The 21459-nt window shown below is 34.9% G+C and overlaps 1 protein-coding gene and 1 long non-coding RNA gene across 2 annotated transcripts; one reads left to right on the plus strand and one right to left on the minus strand.

Moving 5' to 3' along the window:
- Positions 1 to 3577: 3577 nt before the first annotated feature.
- LOC139851440 (dolichyl-diphosphooligosaccharide--protein glycosyltransferase subunit STT3B) lies at positions 3578 to 8242 on the plus strand. Its single transcript, XM_071840476.1, has 6 exons — positions 3578 to 4654; positions 5028 to 5558; positions 5653 to 6113; positions 6208 to 6330; positions 7099 to 7158; positions 7817 to 8242. Exons 1-6 carry the CDS (start codon positions 3740 to 3742, stop codon positions 7944 to 7946), a joined length of 2220 nt encoding a protein of 739 aa, XP_071696577.1. The 5' UTR covers positions 3578 to 3739; the 3' UTR covers positions 7947 to 8242.
- A 1473-nt stretch (positions 8243 to 9715) lies between these two features.
- LOC139852278 (uncharacterized) lies at positions 9716 to 19459 on the minus strand. Its single transcript, XR_011760995.1, has 4 exons — positions 19344 to 19459; positions 10201 to 10358; positions 10000 to 10084; positions 9716 to 9810 (listed from the first exon to the last, which is right to left on the minus strand). It is a non-coding gene; the product is annotated as an uncharacterized lncRNA (long non-coding RNA).
- Between the last annotated feature and the right edge of the window lie 2000 nt (positions 19460 to 21459).

A 21459-nucleotide genomic window follows, 5' to 3' on the forward strand; every position in this document is an offset into this window, starting at 1 on the left:
CTAATGAACTCACCAACCTTTTGGTTGACACTTGAAAGCATGTTTATTCCCAGGTATGCAATAAATCTTCCGCTGTGCATTTGCTCAATTTAAGGACATCACTTGGAGTCATTCATAGTATATTTCAAAAGACGTTGCATTCGAGTCGTCAAGTTCATCAAGATTATTATTAAGTCAATTATAGTTGGATATATTATGAAATGGTATGCATGTCGTCAACTTTCGTTGTAAAGAATGATTGTCTTTTAAAATCGAATGCAATGTTTGTAAAATGTATTATATAGAGGTCAAGTACCTCGCGATGTAAACAACTGTTGTGAATCGTTTATAATCGATATGGACTTCGTCCGGATGGATTAGGACGGGTCTTCACACAAATCACTTGAGTTCAAAAAGATTGTTGATAGATGAATGACAGATTAGTCAATTATATTTGGAAAACATGATAATATCATTTGTATGCATATTTGTAAACTTTCGTTGAGATGAAAGTTTGTCTTTTAAAAAGAATGCAATGTTTGTAAAATGTATCATATAGAGGTCAGAACCTCGCAATGTAATCAACTAATGTGAATCGTTTATAATCAATATGAACGGGTCCTTTCATTTTTTAGTTGGTGACGTGAGTCATGATTGAATCATTTCAGTATCTCAATGATTTATGGTCGAATGACAAGCATACGACACATATATGTGTAATACAGCTCCTTTAGGAAAATTTATTGATAACTACATAAGATAGTAGCTGGAGGTGCAGAACGTTAAAACAGACCGAGCGAGTGTTCTGTACATATACTTTTTGCGTACAAACAACATATGAAATACGAAGTAGGATATTTTTTTTTGCCAGATGGTCAAGCAAAACTTGATTGCGACGAATCCGAAAATTTTCAAAACATTTTTCCAAAAACATTATGATGATTATATGAAATGCACATGAAGGTATTAAGCCCTCTAGCAAGTCGCCAGAGTCCAAAAGAAAAGCAGGGAAAGTTCATTATTTGGTACCGTCACTACTACATAAATTACTTTAGAGACCTGCAATAGAAACCTTTGTTAGTGGATAGTGAAAAACATTTAGAGACCGGTTACATATATGTAAACACTGATTTCCATTCCATTTGATGATAGAGACCGGTTTGTAATAACAAAAACATATCTTTATTCCTCACTTTAACGACCAATGTCATATATATAGCGGGTTTTACGTTTAGGGACCTGTTATCCGTATTAAAATAGTTCCTAATGCATAATCCAACTTTGTTTTTTGTATTTTAATTTTAATAAAAAAAATTCAAGAGGCATTTGTTATTACTAATAACAATTATAATTATTAAAAATATAAATATTCAATTTTCAAGAAAACTTTACTATTATTATTTATTATTATAATAATAATATAATAATAATAATAATAATAATAATAATAATAATAATAATAATAATTGTTATTATTATTATTATTATTATTATTATTATTATTATTATTATTATTATTATTATTATTCAAATATACGTTTTTATACATATGAATGCTAAGTACATGTCTCAATAAAAAGGTTGTAATGTATGCTTTTATGACATGGAAACTAGTAATTGTAATGAAAATTGGAAAAAATGGTGGTGGGAGAATGAAGGTAGTTTATCAATCTTGTCCAAGTTAAGTACATCAATATATTTGTAGTTTATCTTTTATTATTCCGAATGCATACGTTTCGTGCAATAATTTTTGATACGCTTTCGTTGTAATTATTTGTTATATGCGTTTTATATACTTAAGTGATTTGGTTATTTTTCCCGATGGTTTGGTAAGTTTCCATAATAATATGTTTAAACTTAAATTATTCAATAAACCCGTAATTTCACTAGTAATTCAACTAGTATATACGGAGTATCATAATATAATTTAAACTTAAATTATTCAATAAGCCCGTAATTTCACGAGTAATTCAACTAGTATATACGGAGTATCATAATATAATATAATATAATATAATATAATATAATATAATATAATATAATATAATATAATATAATATAATATAATATAATATAATATAATATAATATAATATAATATAATATAATAATATGAAGTTATTCAAAAAAAATATAATACAATAATGATAAATGAAAATAATAATAATAATAATATGATATAATTTAATTAATGTGATATATCATATAATACGATATAATATTTATATTTATAAAATAATATAATATAATATAACATAACATATGTGATCCTCATATACCACTTTTTGATCAATGTAGACTTAATTATCTATTTTACCCTTAATTATACCTACAATAATAATATAAGTTCAACTTTCTAAATTAATCTAAGAACATAACTGTGAGTTTATGAGACAAAAGTGTACATGGATCAAAAAATTATGGGTGAGAATCACCTCCCAATATAATATAATATAATATTTTATGATATAATATAACGTAACGGATGTAGCGTAAGATAACATAACATAATATAAAATAAAATAATATAATATAATAATATAATACATTACAACTACTACGGAATATAACAACAATATGCATTTATTTATCTAATGAAAGTGCTAAGAACCGTTAAAAAAAGTTATTTATGTACTGTATTGTTTATAGACTTATAGTACATGGAGCTTAGTGGGGTATTTATCTATAGTTTATATTAAAATCCTATAATGATTATGTCATTATTAGGCTAATTCCTTTGTTAAAAAATCAAAAAACAAAAGAAAAAAAATTAAGCATGGTGGGTGATGTCATTAATCTAAATAATTTTGAATTAAAATTAAATCTTATTAATTAATTATTATTATTAAATCTTATTAATAATTATTTTAATTATTAAAATTAAATAATTTTGATTTATTTTAATTAATTATTTTGAATGGAGTACGAGAAGGTATAAAAGCTAGGCAGAAGGAAACCAATTCTAAATTTATATTTTAATTTACATTTTTAAAATAAAATAACAACCAATATTATCTCTTATGATTGAATGTGAATTGTTTAATATGCATTTTAGGTGTTTGATGAAATGTTCAGCTGACGAGTTTCTTAGTTGGACTCTGTGGTTCCACGGGTCATTAAACTAAATGACTTTAACATTTATGTTCACTTAATACCTAAAACATATCATTAAACAATTTCGTTTAAATAAACTCGTGGTTCCATGGATTATTTCACTAGTTTTAGAGTAATTAACCATCTAGTGATCTAACAAGTGAATTATACGTGTCATAGCCTCTACTTCTTCTTCTTTTACTTTTTTTTTTTTTGTTGTTGAAAAAAACGAAAACTATATTGAACACATCTAGCCTCTCAATATAGTTTAGTATAGTTTTAAAGGCTATTTTTAAAAATATAAAAAAATAATAAAACAAAAAATAAATAATAAATAAATAATAATAATAATAATAATAATAATAATAATAATAATAATAATAATAATAATTAATACTCCGTAATACTTTGTATAATACAGTAATAAATACTCCATGATAATAATTTAATGTCTAAAATACTAAATAAAAAGAGAAAATAGCTGATTGGTAAGGGTTTTTGGATCTGTACCTCACTCACTCACACAACTTCTGTGTTGAAACTTCACTCTGTTTCTTCCGTTTCCGATCATTTGCTACTAGGGTTTCTCCCAAACCCTAACCCTAATAACCTTCTGAAATCAATCAAATCAATTTCATTCACAATTCAACCAATCAATTTACCAAATCATGGTCGGAAAACCAGACGCCATGAAATCCCCACCAAAACCTTCAACTTCACCACCGGATCTATCCTCAGTTTCACCACCATCTTTTTCACTCAAAAGCCTAAAACTCAAAACAAAACAGCAGGAACTCTTGATCCGTGTCTCAATTTTAGGGCTTGTTTACATTCTAGCTTTCATTACGCGTTTATTCAGTGTTCTTCGGTATGAATCCATGATCCATGAATTCGATCCATATTTCAATTACAGAACCACCTTATATTTAACTGAAAATGGGTTTTATGAGTTCTGGAACTGGTTTGATTCCGAGAGTTGGTATCCACTTGGTAGGATCATTGGTGGTACTTTATATCCAGGTCTTATGGTTACTGCTGCTATAATTTATTGGGGTCTTAAGTTTCTCCGTTTCGCAGTTCATATTCGTGAAGTTTGTGTGTTAACTGCTCCGTTTTTTGCTTCGAATACTACTATTGTTGCCTATTTTTTCGGGAAGGAGGTTTGGGATTCTGGGGCGGGTCTTGTTGCTGCTGCGTTGATCGCTATATGTCCTGGGTACATTTCGCGATCAGTGGCTGGGAGTTATGATAATGAAGGTGTTGCTATATTTGCTTTGTTGTTGACTTTTTATTTGTTTGTTAAGGCTGTTAATACTGGTTCGCTTGCGTGGTCTTTAGCGTCAGCGTTTGGGTACTTTTATATGGTTTCAGCTTGGGGTGGGTATGTGTTTATTATTAATTTGATTCCTCTATATGTGTTGGTGTTGTTGATTACGGGGAGGTACTCGATGAGGCTGTATGTGGCGTATAATTGTATGTATATAGTGGGGATGTTGCTTGCTATGCAGATTCGTTTTGTTGGATTTCAACATGTTCAGTCAGGAGAACATATGGCTGCTTTGGGAGTGTTTTTCTTGATTCAGGTATTGATTTTGATCATTCATAGCTTTATCTGATTAAATAGTCACTCATCTCATTTTTCTACATATATCAAAACATGCTTACGAGTTACTTGGAGATGTAGATTATCGAATGTGCTAAACAAGTATATTTTTTATGCTTCGATATGTATAAGCATTGTATTGGAAGTAAATTCTAATTGAATTCAAATAGTTAGGTTGTCACGCCATAATGAATTTTCTATAATTAACTACTTATTACGTGCCTGCATCTCTAAGTTTGATTATTTTACATTAAATTATCACAATTTAATGATCATAGTCATAATCGTTGTTTCCAAGTAGATAAATTGAGTATTCAATATAACTGATCTCAGTTAATTCCATACGTTGGTAGGTATTTTACTTCTTGATTTGGGTAAAGAACATGTTAAACGATACAAAAATGTTTCAAGCTCTTTTGAGGATCGGTGTAACATCCTCAATAGCTGTCGGTGCTATCGCTCTGGGAGTTGGTACAGCTTCGGGCTATATCTCACCATGGACAGGGCGATTTTACTCTTTGCTGGACCCCACATATGCTAAAGATCATATACCAATTATAGCTTCGGTCTCTGAGCATCAGCCTACTGCCTGGTCGTCTTTCATGTTTGATTTCCATATCCTGCTTTTTCTATTTCCAGCGGGTCTATATTTCTGCTTTAAACGATTGTCAGATGCCACAATCTTTATTGTGATGTATGGTCTCACGAGTATGTATTTTGCGGGTGTTATGGTACGGTTGATTCTAGTTGCAACACCTGCGGTTTGTCTTATAAGTGCAATTGCAGTCTCGGCTACAGTAAAGAACTTGACCCATGCACTCAGGGGAAAAATGACCCAAATTGTATCTGCAAAGGGAACAAGTAGCACAAAGGGATTATCTAAGGTCAGTTTTTATTTTTTAATTTTTTTTTTGTAATGACTTTCGTGATATTAAAATGGCATCATGTTATATCTCATTTGTAATATATTTGTTGCAGCAACAAGCTTCACTTGATCAATCTTTACCATATCTGAAAAATGGTGCTAGTGTGTTGCTTCTTGGTGCTTTCTATTTATTGAGCAGATATGTCATCCATTGTACATGGGTGACATCAGAGGCATACTCATCTCCTTCCATTGTATTGGCGGCACGTGGGGCCCATGGGCAGAGGGTTATATTTGATGACTACCGTGAAGCTTACTTTTGGCTTCGACAGAATACTCCTTCAGATGCTAAAGTAATGTCTTGGTGGGATTACGGTTATCAAATTACAGCAATGGGAAACAGAACTGTGATTGTAGACAATAATACCTGGAATAATACCCATATTGCTACTGTTGGGCGGGCCATGTCGTCATATGAGGATGAAGCATATGAGATCATGAGATCACTGGATGTTGATTATGTTTTGGTTGTTTTTGGAGGTGTTACTGGCTACTCTTCTGATGATATAAATAAGTAAGCATTCTTCCTTTAATGTTGATATAGATATAGATATCTTTTAATGTTGATTTTTATATCAGTCTATTATAATGATTTGTATGATATGAAGGTTTTTGTGGATGGTGAGAATTGGAGGTGGTGTATTTCCTGTGATAAAGGAACCGGATTATCTTGTAAATGGTGAATATCGTGTTGATAAAGGAGCTGCACCCAAGATGTTGAATTGTCTAATGTAAGTTTTCAGTCTTCTTATCTTATTAATGATGGATGGATTATGCGAGCTTATCTTGAAGCCATCAATATGTAACCTATCTTGTGTATGTAATATAATATAAGAAAATAACAGAAAAGAAGGAAACTTAAATCAAAAATGGTAAAATACTACTAAACAAAAAAAAAGGTAAATGATCTTCTAATATTGACTTTCTTTTCTTATCAAATTTGTATCAACTTGTTTTTTCGTACTAAAAAGGTGAAAATTTTATCAAAGTGTTTTCTTATAAGGTTGAAAATTGTATCAGCTATTTTTCTCATAAAGGTGAAATTTGTAGCGATTAATTTATTATTGGTAAGTTTTGTGGATTAAAAGTGTATAAATCAACGCTTATAGCTCCTTCCCATTTTTTTATAGAATACGTGTCTTTCTACCTCGCCTCATCATATATATATATATATATATATATATATATATATATATATATATATATATATATATATATATATATATATATATATATATATATATATATATATATATATATATATATATATATAACTTGTATATATATAAATGTTGTAGTTGTATCTTGCTTGCTATCTTTTTTTTTTTTTTCTCTAATTATTTGCTCGGTTGAGGTTTCTTAATCAAGTTAATAGAAGCTAGTTAATGTTTCATGTAGTCAGTTTATGAAATGTATATATTTATATGTCCAACTACCAGAATCAGCTGTCCCCGTGTTCATTAGTTTAATGTAATGTAATATTTATATATTGATTGTAGGTATAAGTTATGCTATTATCGATTTGGGGAGCTGACAACAGAATATGGAAAACCTCCAGGGTAAGTATTTATTAACCTTATTACATCATTTATTAATATTAATATTCATGCCCCACTGACATGTTTGGTTCTAAAATTTCTCATTATTATTACAAGCCTTTTTGCTTATGGTATCCGATGTTTTCTAGTGTATGTTTTACATTATTAACATTATGTTCATGGCCTCATGCTCCTAACCATTTTAATATTTAGTTTCATCTTTTGGAATCATTTTTTGGTTGTCTTTCTTCTGGTGGTCCTTTTTACTCTAATGATGATAGGCTTATCTTTGTCGCTTATTCAATTTGGTATTTTGGTAGTTAATATTATTTATAAATTGTCAATGCTTCTTGTGTCATGTTACATTTTAATACAATGGTAAATTGGGTTGGATATGGAACACATTTTGTCCAAAATGATAATTAGTGTCAAATATAATTAGGAAAGTAGTATTTTACTTATATATGATTTTCTACTAAGAAAATTTTGTGAAACAATGTTACACATTGGGTGTTTAAATCTGTTTACATCTAGGATAAATATTAGTACGGAGTACTTGTTTTGCATAACCAGAATCAACCTATTTATAAGTTAATGAGTCAAGGTTGGCACCTTTAGTCCTAACCCGTGGTTAAAAGGAAGCGAACGTGATATTATGTTGTGTTTGTTTCATTGACAGGTATGATCGAGCAAGAGGTGTTGAAATTGGTAATAAAGATGTGAAGCTTGAATACTTGGAAGAAGCATTTACGACATCAAACTGGATCGTTAGGATTTACAAAGTTAAACCACCAAGCAACAGATGGTAATATCTTAGAATGGTATAGGAATCAGACTGCTGTTAGAAAATGAGTCTTGAAATATGCGGATTCTACCTCATAGTGACCCCTCTTTATGTAGTCTTTATGGTTCTGTATCCCCTTTATAGGTTTATAGTTGTTTGAATTTGGATTTTGGTCTTGACTATGTTAATTTAGTACCGAATACAAAAGATTAGTGTCACCTTTTGAGCATGTAGTGTGATTGGGGTCAAACTATTTGAAAGAGAGAATACCAATTGCGTTGTTGTGAACTTGAAAATCTATGCAGATTATGTGCTTGTTACCGTTTTGATGTATGTAACCATACATGTTATCACCAGTCTCATTTGGCGTCTTTCTCTATATTTCTTTTCCTCGCGGCCTTTTATCTAACGGTGTTGTCATGACTTCCGACCTATTTTGCTGGAGTTTGGTTACATCTTGTATTTTTCCGGCGACTTTGGCAGGCGGTGTATTTTTAGGCAATGGTGTTCGTCGTAGAGTAGTCGGATTTAGATCCCACTCCCTTCCTTCCCCTTCTTAGCATCTGGTCTTCCCTTTTTTCGTCGGCTCTTCCACTTCTATTGACTTTTGGTTTTCGATCGATCTTTTGCTCCATTAGCTCCCCATTGGTTATCTTTTCGTTTGGTGGTGACCGACGGTTTTGTTGGCCTTAACACTGTCCCATGGTAAAAGGTTTTGAGGGTCGGTTGCCACCATTAGATGGGTTCGCCGTTGACATGATGGATCCGTGTTTCGATTTATATGGTTCTTGGGGACTTCATTTTGGTGGTTGCTTTTTTTCGGCGGTAATTTCATGTGTTGTGGGAGGTTGTCATACATTTGGTAGTCTAGGGTGGTGGTCCATATGTTTCCGATAACCGGTATCGTGTTTGGTGGTGTTGGTTTCTCGGCGAAAGCTTTTGAGTTTAGGTGGCGACTTTATGGTGTTTTTTCTGGAGGTTTGGTATTTCGGTTTCGGTTTCGGTTTCGGTTCTTACTATTTGTTGTAGATTTACGAGAAATAGAAGTGTTTGGCCAACGACGTTGGGCGATTGGTGAGAGTTTTGCGTTGTCAATGTGGTAGGTTTGGCAGAGTGCCGGAGTGGTTTCTTTCAATGGGCCTCCCCTCGAGGTTTTCTAAGCGGTGGTGTTACGGAAATTTCATCGGAATTTCAATTGCGTTGGCCTTCAATCTGCTCTGCGGCGATTCTTTGGTGAAGCTATCGGTACAGGTTGCAACTGGTTGATGGTCCTTTTGGTTTGTGCATTGCTTGTTTTATTGTGGTTTCAATGTTGGTAGGGTTCAACTAATTAGAATTTTAATTAGTTTCAATGTAGATGGTACATTGTTGTAATTCAATTAGATCGTAAGATCTATCCAAACACACTAGATAGAGTTTGCATCAAGTATGCTCAATTTGATCCTCGGATCGTATTAAATTGAATTCTTTGTTATTTTAAATGAATATTTTATAGCTTTTGGTAAATAGGTCAAAAACAGTCTTTAGAGTTGAAAAGATGCAACGTGCTATGTTTGGTTAAGTTTGTTTTTCAATACAAACAAGACGATGGGTCACGCGCTTCGCGGCTAAGAAACATTTGCAAGTGTTTCAATACGTATTCATTATGCATTAACTTTATATGACAGAGCATTTTACGGTCCAAATGGGTAAATTTGCTTTCCAATCTATAACATCCAAACAACTATCATTTCCAAACTATCAAGTTACAACTATAAGGAAGTTGATAAACTCGATTTGAATGCTCCAATCAAGCCTTCCGTTACTACTTATTACACACATAATTTACATACGGCCATAAATACAAAGCTAGATACAGGTAGTTTTCTTCGAAGTATCCTTTGTTTCTCCTACACATAGGTCGAATAAGAAGTGTTTAAGAAACACAAAAATGTAACTTGCAGTAGGAATGAAGATGGTTAGCAATTAGCTAGGAAAAAAAGTGTCAATCTCATTAACATCACAAAACATATGCACACGAAATCAAAAACACACATGTTTGTAAATGGGTACTTTAGTAATTGTAAAATAATACTAACCATATGGCTTAAGTGTCTCAAATGTTTGTAAATGGCCACTTCTGAGCATAACTTGAATGCTGCTATATTAATTATTTTATTCAACCTGTAAACCAAAATTCATGGTACAAATATAAGGCGAGAGTCTAAAAGGAATCATAAGATGACTAACAAAGATGGTCAAAACTTCGTTCCTTTCAAAAAATTGCATTATAAGATTACCTTTGCATTAGCAGAAAAGTCATGGATGTCGAGTTGTTGAACAAAAGCAGATCACATGATCACTTACTAATTCCATTTCATACATGTTTACAAGTACAACCTAGCATGATTTAGACAATGTTAGCTCCTTACTTTGCATTCATGTACCCATTTGGCACCTACACCATTAACATACAAAACAATGAAGTGATGTACACCCAAAAAGACCGCAAAAATTTAAGTTAAACTTGATGGACACCTGCAAATAGCAAACTGGTCAAAGTTCCATATAAGTTGAAGTTGATGCTGTAACATCCCGCATTTTTCCGTTAAATTATTTTAACGCCCGTCTTTTTCTTTTTAAATAATACCCTTCATATCTAGATTCGTATCCTTTGTTAAGTAACATTTTAAATATTCTCGTTATCGGATTTTTTTTAATATCTCCCGTACTTCCGTGTAATTTAAAATATTTCGTTTGGTTAATTCCCGCACCCGACAACAAACTTGAGGGACTAGTTTCGCCATTGGAGCAAAGATGTGACTAGCTTGACTAGTCAACACCCACCTCCCCATTTTCCTTTTCATTTTCATTTCCATTTTCTTTCTATACTTTCCAATTTTCTCTCAAACACCACTACAAAGAATCATCATCTAAATTCGGATTTGGAAGCTTCAACCAAAACAAAATACATATTTGGAATCCTCTCTTCATCCTCTTCAATTTGATACCAACTTCATCTCATTTGGGTAACTTTCTAAAATCACTAATTTTATGTGTTCTTGAGATTTTTGAGTTATAAAGTTGTTAATTAGTGTCTATGGCTCATTGTGATGTCGTGTATGTAATTTGTATGCTCGATTCGTTGTTTTTGGTGTAACTAGTTCAATATGAAAATTACTTGCTAAATCCTTGATTTTGGATGATCAAATGTTGTTAGATTGTTTAAGTGCATGTTTTAAAAGTGTTACTAGTATCATTAGCTTCGTTTTGATGTATAGGTTGATTAAGGAAACTCCAAGAACATGATTAATGATTTTGTGAACTTGGATTAGGGTTTGATAAGCTTTAGATGAACTTTTGATGCACCAAATGCTATGAGATATTGTTGTTAAGTGTTTTGTTGCAATGTGTGTTTGATTACCTTCGAAACGGCATAACATACATGTAAATTGGTTGCCCGAATCATAAAATGCGTTTTAGAACTTGAAACTTTGATTATGAACGTTTAATGCGGTTTTTGGTTGTTGTTAGTGATGAATTGCTTGATGAAATGTGCTTAGTTGTTTTCCTTGTCAAATTACCTTTCCAACGATATATAGTATGCATTTTGGATGTTTTCGGTTCATAAAATATGTTAATTTGAGTTTTGGTTCGTGACTTGGACCATTTTTCTGCAAACTGCATGTTTCCCAGGTATTGCGCGCCGCGCATATACCCGCGCGCCGCGCAGAATTAGAAATCCCAGATGTTTGCCTTCGTGGTTAAGTTCTGACCAGGATTTACACTTGGGTGCGCGCCGCGCAACCCATAGCGCGCCGCGCATATGCCCAGCTCATTTTTGTTTTTATTTTTCTTTTCACAAAATGTTTCCCGCTTAACCGTAACTCCGATTAACATGAAACTTGGCCATTCTGCTCATAAATGATTTCTCATCATGGAAAAATTGTCGGATACCCGACCCGACCCCGTTGACCTTGACTTTGACCAAGTTTGACTTTTAGTCAAACTTAACCAAACGATTATACAATCGTTCTAACATACTTAACTACTTGTATCGTGCATGAAACTTGACAAATTGATTCACATGCTATATTAATCGAGTCGTAACGAGCCATAGGACTAATTGAACATCTTTGACCGTTTGTGTTTACCGTTATTGATACAACCTATATGTTTAGGTCAAGACTAGCTTTGTCTTGCACGCGTCTACTTGTTGAAGTACTTTATTAACTCTTGCACTCAAGGTGAGATCATAGTCCCACTTTTTACTCTTTTGAACTTACTTTTGGGATGAGAAAACATAAACGATTCTTTTGAACTAAGTGAACACAAGAACGGGAAAACAAACATTCTACATACGAGTTTAGAACGAAAATCCTCAATCCGATTATCATTAGTTACATCAGATGGTGTAAGCGAGAACTTATGTTATATGGCCATATGGGTTTGACAACCCTCATCTTTGACGGTTCGCTACCGTCTACGGGTGAAATATATTTTCGGGAAACAGTGTTTGTTCTAGCACTAATTACTGGGGTATTCAACGGACGGAATGTTAAGCTTTGATAATTGGGTGCTCGTGAATATTAACTTTTAGAATGTGTTACTATTATTTCAACTTTGCAAACCTTGTGGTTCGACTTACTTACTTTTACTCACTTACTTACTTAAACTTATGATTTCACCAACGTTTTCGTTGACAGATTTCTATGTTTTTCTCAGGTCTTGCACGATATGTGATACATGCTTCCGCTCACTATTTGATACTTGCATTGGATGTCGAGTATACATGCATTTCATGGAGCGTCTTTTGACTTTACTTTAAACCGTGTCGCCTAGATTTCATTTGTACTTATAACCTCGTAACTTAACTTTTGGGTTGAACAATTCTTGTAAACTTTGGGAACAATCTTTATTTTGAAATGAAGGCGACATATTTTGGTCAAACGTTGTCATAAAGACTTATGACCAGGTAATGGGACCCACGTAGACGACGCCGTCACTTGACGATTTGTCGGGGTCGCTACAAGTGGTATCAGAGCCTTGGTTGTAGGGATTTAGAGTTCATTTGTGTCCACTCCGAGTCATAGGGTACATAGGTGAATCTAGAATACAACCGGCATATAGACTGAAGTAGGAATTATTTGACTAATTGTGCATTTATACTCGAACTCTTCTATCATATCTAACTCGTATTCGATCTTGATCTTACGTTGATAAATTTTGTTGATGCGCCACCTTGACTTTATGAAGTAATGTTAAATGCACATGAGAATCAGGGTAATATAATTTCCGGGATTATATTACGGTGATTCACATGGACGTTCCGACATTATGACATAGAGAATTTAAGGCGAGTCAAGGAAAATTTTCTCTACATCATCATTCCCTATCATGATTAGTATTATTGAGAATACTAATCAACGATATTCTTGTGTCTTGAAGGAACAATGCCTCCCCGTCGCGGGCCACGATATGAAACTTCCGAACAAGCTCTTCAACGAATGATAACCACCGCCGTGGGTACGGCCGTGGCCGATCACTTTTCTAACAACAACAATCATGGAGCAGGTAATTCAATCGAAGGTTGCTCCTACAAGAACTTCATGAAGTACAATCCTCCCACTTTCGATGGAACCGGGGGACCGGTTACTCTCACCCGATGGTTTGAACAAATGGAGACCGTTTTTAACACAAGCAGTTGTCGAGACCAAGATAAGGTCAAGTTTTCCACCCTCACTTTCACCGGTGTTGCACTCTCATGGTGGAACATGTATGTACAATCGGTGGGTATCGATGAAGCCCACTCACTCTCTTGGACCGAATTAAGAGAAAGAATGATCACCGAATATTTTCTGCGCGACGAGACTCGAAGGCTCGAGCAGGGTCTAAGGAATTTAAAAACGGCCGGGAATGACCTCGAAGCTTATAATCAACGGTTTACCGAACTAGTCACAATGTGTCCAAATCTCATGACTCCCGAATCCCTAAGAGTCGAACTTTACATGGATGGCCTCCCTAAGAGCATTCAACACAGGGTAATGACATCTCGACCCACTAACCTACAAGAGGCTTTAACAACGGCCCGCCGAACTTTAGAAACGGCGAAGGAAATGGAAGCACCGGCACCAATGGTCGAGAACCACCCGAGTAACAACAAAAGAACATGGGAAGCCTCTCAATCAAGCAACCACAACAATAACAACAACCCCGCCAAGAAGCCTTTCGCCTCCAACGACAAGAAAAGTTATGCCGGGACACGACCTTTTTGCAACAAATGCCACAAGCATCATTTTGGTGAATGTGGCAAGCTAATTTGCCATCGGTGCCAAGGTAGTGGTCATATTGCCAAGTATTGTGGAAGTACCGCCCCCGTCACTCAAAAGGGGCCCGACGCACCAAAGCCGAGTATTTGCTACAAATGTGGCCAAACGGGTCATTTTAGGAATGAATGCCCAAATAAGAAAATCAACCCCAACGCACGCCGTTGAACTTTCAACATCAACGCCTAGGATGCCCGAGACGACGATGGACTAGTCACGGGTACGTTTCTTCACAACAAACCGTATGTTTCATACTTATTCGATTCAATTACCGCTAGACGTTTTACAACCGAGACTTTCACTTGTACTCTTTACATTCCACTTTTTCCCCTAGATACTACTTAGACGATTTAAGTGACCAACGGAAAATATTGTGTACCTATAAATTTTATTGGAGGATATACGTTAAGACTTTTGATTTGACACCTATAGAACTAGGGAGCTCAGAACCTATTCGTTAAGGAGAAATTGTTTCCCTACAACTAGGTATAGATTATTGTGAACTAAATAATTTTCGGTTGAAAACCGATACCCTCTTCCTCGTATCCATGACCACCTGATTATTTGCATGAATCCCGTATGTTCCAAATCGACCTCCGTTCCGGTTATCATCAATTGGGGGTTAAGGGAGACGATGTCTCCTGAGTCTTTTCCGAACTCGCAACGTTAGTTGTAAATCTCTCTTAGTACCATTCGATTTATCCAAGGCTCGTCCATATCCATAAACCTCCTAAACCACGTATGCAACTTATCTAGACAAATCTGTTATCGTATTTATGGATGACATCTTAACTTATTTAAGTAAAGAAGGAAAACGAACAACATCACCATCTTACGCTCGAACTTTTGAGAAAACAGCAACTTTATACCAAATTCTCCGAGTGAGAATTTCTGTTGAACGAAGTCCAATTTTCTAGACCATGATGTTAATGGTCAAGGCATTACAATCAATCTCGAAATCAAGCCACATGTAATCAGGAAACTCTCCCAACTCAGACTTGTATTCGTAAAATCTTAGATCTCGTCTATTTTTACCGAAGATTCATTTCTGACTTTTCTCGTGTTACACGACTTTTAAACTCGTTAACTCACTAAGGAAAACTTTAAACCTCTCCGTGTTCGAACCTTGAGCGTGATTCTTCACACCAACAATTCTAGTTAAAATCGTATAGCAACAGATGGAACTCAAACATGGAAATATTTCTACATGAACGCCGAAAGGCATACTCTCTCGACTCAAAATCAACGTAACTAAAAATTCGTTATTTTGCACGAAGAATTCGAATACTAAATTGTGGATCCGATCAATTTTCTCGTCATCTCATACCACACTACATACCTCTGATATTTCACCGTTACCGTCTGATATTACGGGAATTTAAGATAACACACACTCCAAGGATACCTCATTCTTCTTTGACTTAACGTCCTTGTGTTGCTGATAATTGGCCAACTACTATTCAACCCCGAACTATACAACTACGTGTACTATCGCGTTTCCTTTTTCAAACCTCAACTTTTGACAACTAGATGCACGATATGGCTACCTCGAAATGTAAACTCACTCTACTCTAAGTTCTCATTGCAATTCTCTTTCAAACCTCAACTTCTATCTTTATCGCCCGCACTCCCGTATAAGGGAACTTTTTGTAAAACTTCTCAATGGATAGAGAAACTCCTCATATTACATTAATATTCGCCACGAGGGTGAGTAGTCCTAACGAACATTTTCGAACCCTAACTAACTTGTTCAAACATATCTTAAGAGATTCTATTCCAACACGGTGCATCTTTGTCAATTATCACGTATCGAAATACTCGTTTCACTTCTAGTTTTACAAGGAACCTTGGGAACCCGCTTAGACATGAGTACCGCGTACCACCCACAAACAGACGAACCGAGCAAACGAACGATTTACGTCTTGGAAAGACATGTCACAAACTCGTATTGTCACCTTTAGTAGATCACTCTTACAACAGTAGTTACCACTCGTGTGTTCACGCGCACTTTCCGAAACCCTATATGACCGCTAATGTCATACCCCTGTTCATTTAACCAAAGCATCAACCACCGAAATCTGAACTCCATCAAGAAACAACAATTGAAATCATTCAAATCCGAGGAGGGCTCGAGACGATCCGTAGTCGCCAAAAGAGTTATACCAAACTTAGATGAAAACCTCACAAATCCCAGTGTGTAACCGCGTAATATTGAGAAACCGCACCTTGGAAAGGTGTAATCCATTTTGGGAAATCGAGAAAGGCTATAGCCGCAATATTGAACCTTTTGAAACCTTGGGGCGTATTGGAACCGCTTCCTACCGTTTAGAACTTCCGACTAAATTAAGTTTCCGTTTACCCTACATTTCGTGTAACAAACTTAGAAACGTGTCCTGCGGAACAGGAACGTGCAATCCTGCTATATACACCAACTATCGATGACAAACTTCTCTTCATAGGAAAACCAGTTGAAACCGGGGATCGTAAAAATCCAAATTCATGAGAACACTCAAGGACGTACCTTCACTTATTCATAGCATTGACATCTCCGGTCTCGAGTGAGAGGCATCGATTATTATTTTCCAACTAAATTTCGGGACGAAATTTCTTTTGAGGTGTGGATAATGTAACATCCCGCATTTTTCCGTTAAATTATTTTAAAGCCCGTCTTTTTCTTTTTAAATAATACCCTTCATATCTAGATTCGTATCCTTTGTTAAGTAACATTTTAAATATTCTCGTTATCGGATTTTTTTTAATATCTCCCGTACTTCCGTGTAATTTAAAATATTTCGTTTGGTTAATTCCCGCACCCGACAACAAACTTGAGGGACTAGTTTCGCCATTGGAGCAAAGATGTGACTAGCTTGACTAGTCAACACCCACCTCCCCATTTTCCTTTTCATTTTCATTTCCATTTTCTTTCTATACTTTCCAATTTTCTCTCAAACACCACTACAAAGAATCATCATCTAAATTCGGATTTGGAAGCTTCAACCAAAACAAAATACATATTTGGAATCCTCTCTTCATCCTCTTCAATTTGATACCAACTTCATCTCATTTGGGTAACTTTCTAAAATCACTAATTTTATGTGTTCTTGAGATTTTTGAGTTATAAAGTTGTTAATTAGTGTCTATGGCTCATTGTGATGTCGTGTATGTAATTTGTATGCTCGATTCGTTGTTTTTGGTGTAACTAGTTCAATATGAAAATTACTTGCTAAATCCTTGATTTTGGATGATCAAATGTTGTTAGATTGTTTAAGTGCATGTTTTAAAAGTGTTACTAGTATCATTAGCTTCGTTTTGATGTATAGGTTGATTAAGGAAACTCCAAGAACATGATTAATGATTTTGTGAACTTGGATTAGGGTTTGATAAGCTTTAGATGAACTTTTGATGCACCAAATGCTATGAGATATTGTTGTTAAGTGTTTTGTTGCAATGTGTGTTTGATTACCTTCGAAACGGCATAACATACATGTAAATTGGTTGCCCGAATCATAAAATGCGTTTTAGAACTTGAAACTTTGATTATGAACGTTTAATGCGGTTTTTGGTTGTTGTTAGTGATGAATTGCTTGATGAAATGTGCTTAGTTGTTTTCCTTGTCAAATTACCTTTCCAACGATATATAGTATGCATTTTGGATGTTTTCGGTTCATAAAATATGTTAATTTGAGTTTTGGTTCGTGACTTGGACCATTTTTCTGCAAACTGCATGTTTCCCAGGTATTGCGCGCCGCGCATATACCCGCGCGCCGCGCAGAATTAGAAATCCCAGATGTTTGCCTTCGTGGTTAAGTTCTGACCAGGATTTACACTTGGGTGCGCGCCGCGCAACCCATAGCGCGCCGCGCATATGCCCAGCTCATTTTTGTTTTTATTTTTCTTTTCACAAAATGTTTTCCGCTTAACCGTAACTCCGATTAACATGAAACTTGGCCATTCTGCTCATAAATGATTTCTCATCATGGGAAAATTGTCGGATACCCGACCCGACCCCGTTGACCTTGACTTTGACCAAGTTTGACTTTTAGTCAAACTTAACCAAACGATTATACAATCGTTCTAACATACTTAACTACTTGTATCGTGCATGAAACTTGACAAATTGATTCACATGCTATATTAATCGAGTCGTAACGAGCCATAGGACTAATTGAACATCTTTGACCGTTTGTGTTTACCGTTATTGATACAACCTATATGTTTAGGTCAAGACTAGCTTTGTCTTGCACGCGTCTACTTGTTGAAGTACTTTATTAACTCTTGCACTCAAGGTGAGATCATAGTCCCACTTTTTACTCTTTTGAACTTACTTTTGGGATGAGAAAACATAAACGATTCTTTTGAACTAAGTGAACACAAGAACGGGAAAACAAACATTCTACATACGAGTTTAGAACGAAAATCCTCAATCCGATTATCATTAGTTACATCAGATGGTGTAAGCGAGAACTTATGTTATATGGCCATATGGGTTTGACAACCCTCATCTTTGACGGTTCGCTACCGTCTACGGGTGAAATATATTTTCGGGAAACAGTGTTTGTTCTAGCACTAATTACTGGGGTATTCAACGGACGGAATGTTAAGCTTTGATAATTGGGTGCTCGTGAATATTAACTTTTAGAATGTGTTACTATTATTTCAACTTTGCAAACCTTGTGGTTCGACTTACTTACTTTTACTCACTTACTTACTTAAACCTATGATTTCACCAACGTTTTCGTTGACAGATTTCTATGTTTTTCTCAGGTCTTGCACGATATGTGATACATGCTTCCGCTCACTATTTGATACTTGCATTGGATGTCGAGTATACATGCATTTCATGGAGCGTCTTTTGACTTTACTTTAAACCGTGTCGCCTAGATTTCATTTGTACTTATAACCTCGTAACTTAACTTTTGGGTTGAACAATTCTTGTAAACTTTGGGAACAATCTTTATTTTGAAATGAAGGCGACATATTTTGGTCAAACGTTGTCATAAAGACTTATGACCAGGTAATGGGACCCACGTAGACGACGCCGTCACTTGACGATTTGTCGGGGTCGCTACAGATGCACCTACCGAAATTAAATGCTGACTGTATGTTGAAATATATACCTTTTTCACAGTTAATGACACATTGTCAAAAACATGGGTTGACACAAATGGTTTCAAAACATCATCATAAATACATCTAGTAAACTCGTACAAGTTCTAATGTCAACTTCACCAAGTGAGCCATTAGATCCTCTGCAATACCTGCACGAACAACTAATATATAAATACCTCATAGCAATATATATCAAGAGGTAGGTAGCGTAGTGCTACTTCAAATTATAGATAAATTCCATCATACTCGGTTTGATTCAGAAGAATATTATTGTGTGATGGTTAGGTAAAATATCTATTAAGAATTGAAAGATAAGTTTTTAAATATGGTTTTGTATACGAGATAGGTATACTGTATTTAAATCTTGTGGTCTATTATCATGATGAATTTTATTGTTTACGATAAACTTATGAACTCACCAACCTTTTGGTTGACACTTTAAAGCATGTTTATTCTCAGGTATGAAAGAAATCTTCCGCTGTGCATTTGCTCATTTTAAGGATATTACTTGGAGTCATTCATGACATATTTCAAAAGACGTTGCATTCGAATCGTTGAGTTCATCAAGATTATTATTAAGTCAATTATAGTTGGATATATTATGAAATGGTATGCATGCCGTCAACTTTCGATGTAAATGAAAGTTTGTCTTTTAAAAACGAATGCAATGTTTGTAAAATGTATCATATAGAGGTCAAGTACCTCGCGATGTAATCAACTATTGTGAATCGTTTATAATCGATATGGACTTCGTTCAGATCCCCGCAGCTTTGGCTCAGTGGACATGTGGTGGTGCCTAGCACCCCCGCCGGGCTAGAGGTCTCAGGTTCGAGCCTCGTCACCTACAAAGGATATTATTTGAAAGAAATTCCTTGAGGGTGGCCCAAAGGGAAGGTGAACTGAGTGCCACTTGATGAGTACCGACCTGCTCCGGGACTAAGGTCCGGCCCGCCTGCCCCGTATGGGATGGTTTAAGGGTCGGATCCCCTGAGTGTGGTTCGGGTTTCCTGACCGAACGCGCGTGTGTGTGCAAATGATGACTAGACTTCGGTCCGGACTGATGCAAGCTTGCCGTCAAAAAAAAAAAAAAAAGATAAGTTACTGTACCAATGAGAACGAACTATAAACAACACCGATCTATGTCTAAGCCCATCTAAAAAATACTTTATTTTAGTATTGGTGATATTAACTAAAATTTCATAGAAGAAGATCAATCAAGGATGATTCACAAGTAGCATCCAAATCGAACCCAACACTGAATACAAATTGAAAATCAATGAACTAATTTTACAGAAGAAGATCGTAAAAATTACCTCCAATGAGTGATACCTCACCATCGTGAAGAGAAATCTAAAGAGGGAAGAAAGCAGATGAAGATGAAGAAGGATGATTGTTTTGGAGCTAAAAGAAAAATGAAGAAGAGAATGGGGTAGGGTTAAAGAAGATGGCCATGAAAGTAATGCATTTGTTTTTTGTTTTTTTTTTTTGTTTTTTTAGTTAAAGCTTCATGGGAAAGAAATAAAGAAATGACCAAAATGTATAATTAATAAAAACAAATTGTATGATTTATTTTTTATGTATATAAAAAAAAAACAAAAACGTGAATAGGATGAGTAGTTGGTTTGTATATTTAATAAAAACAAATTGTATGATTTATTTATTATGTATATTAAAAAAAAAAAGGTGAATAGGATGAATAGTTGATTTGGACCAATGGGAGGGCACCATTTACTACTACAAGTATTTTTTTTTTTTTGGTAAAGGGGTACCCCGATGAAATTTTATTAAAAATAATAAAATAATGAATTACAAAAAGCACGGCTGCTTTAAGGGAGCCTTAAAGCCCAGCAGACAACCAAAAAAAAAACCCAAACAAAACAAACAAACAAAGCTAACATCTAATCCAGATTCCATGTGATCCGGAACAACTTGCTTTCACGCGACTCTTTGAAACGAACTGACATCAGTTTCAGCCTCACTGAAGCATAGATGACTTCAAACAAACTCCCAGCATTCCGAGCTTTCTTCTTAAATAACCTGTTATTTCTCTCTTGCCAGATAAAATAAACTGTAGCAGCAATCATTAATTTAGCCACAAGACAGTTAGCACTCTTCTGCGCGGTC

The sequence above is a fragment of the Rutidosis leptorrhynchoides genome, chromosome 6 (assembly GCF_046630445.1).
Source record: "Rutidosis leptorrhynchoides isolate AG116_Rl617_1_P2 chromosome 6, CSIRO_AGI_Rlap_v1, whole genome shotgun sequence".
In the NCBI taxonomy this organism is placed as follows: domain Eukaryota; kingdom Viridiplantae; phylum Streptophyta; class Magnoliopsida; order Asterales; family Asteraceae; genus Rutidosis; species Rutidosis leptorrhynchoides.

Coding starts and splice junctions, on each gene's coding strand:
- LOC139851440 (XM_071840476.1), top strand. CDS start 3,740: ATGGTCGGAAAACCAGACGCCATGAAATCCCCACCAAAACCTTCAACT. Junction 6,114..6,207: donor TCTTCTGATGATATAAATAA/GTAAGCATTCTT, acceptor TATGATATGAAG/GTTTTTGTGGATGGTGAGAA. Junction 6,331..7,098: donor AAGATGTTGAATTGTCTAAT/GTAAGTTTTCAG, acceptor TATTGATTGTAG/GTATAAGTTATGCTATTATC.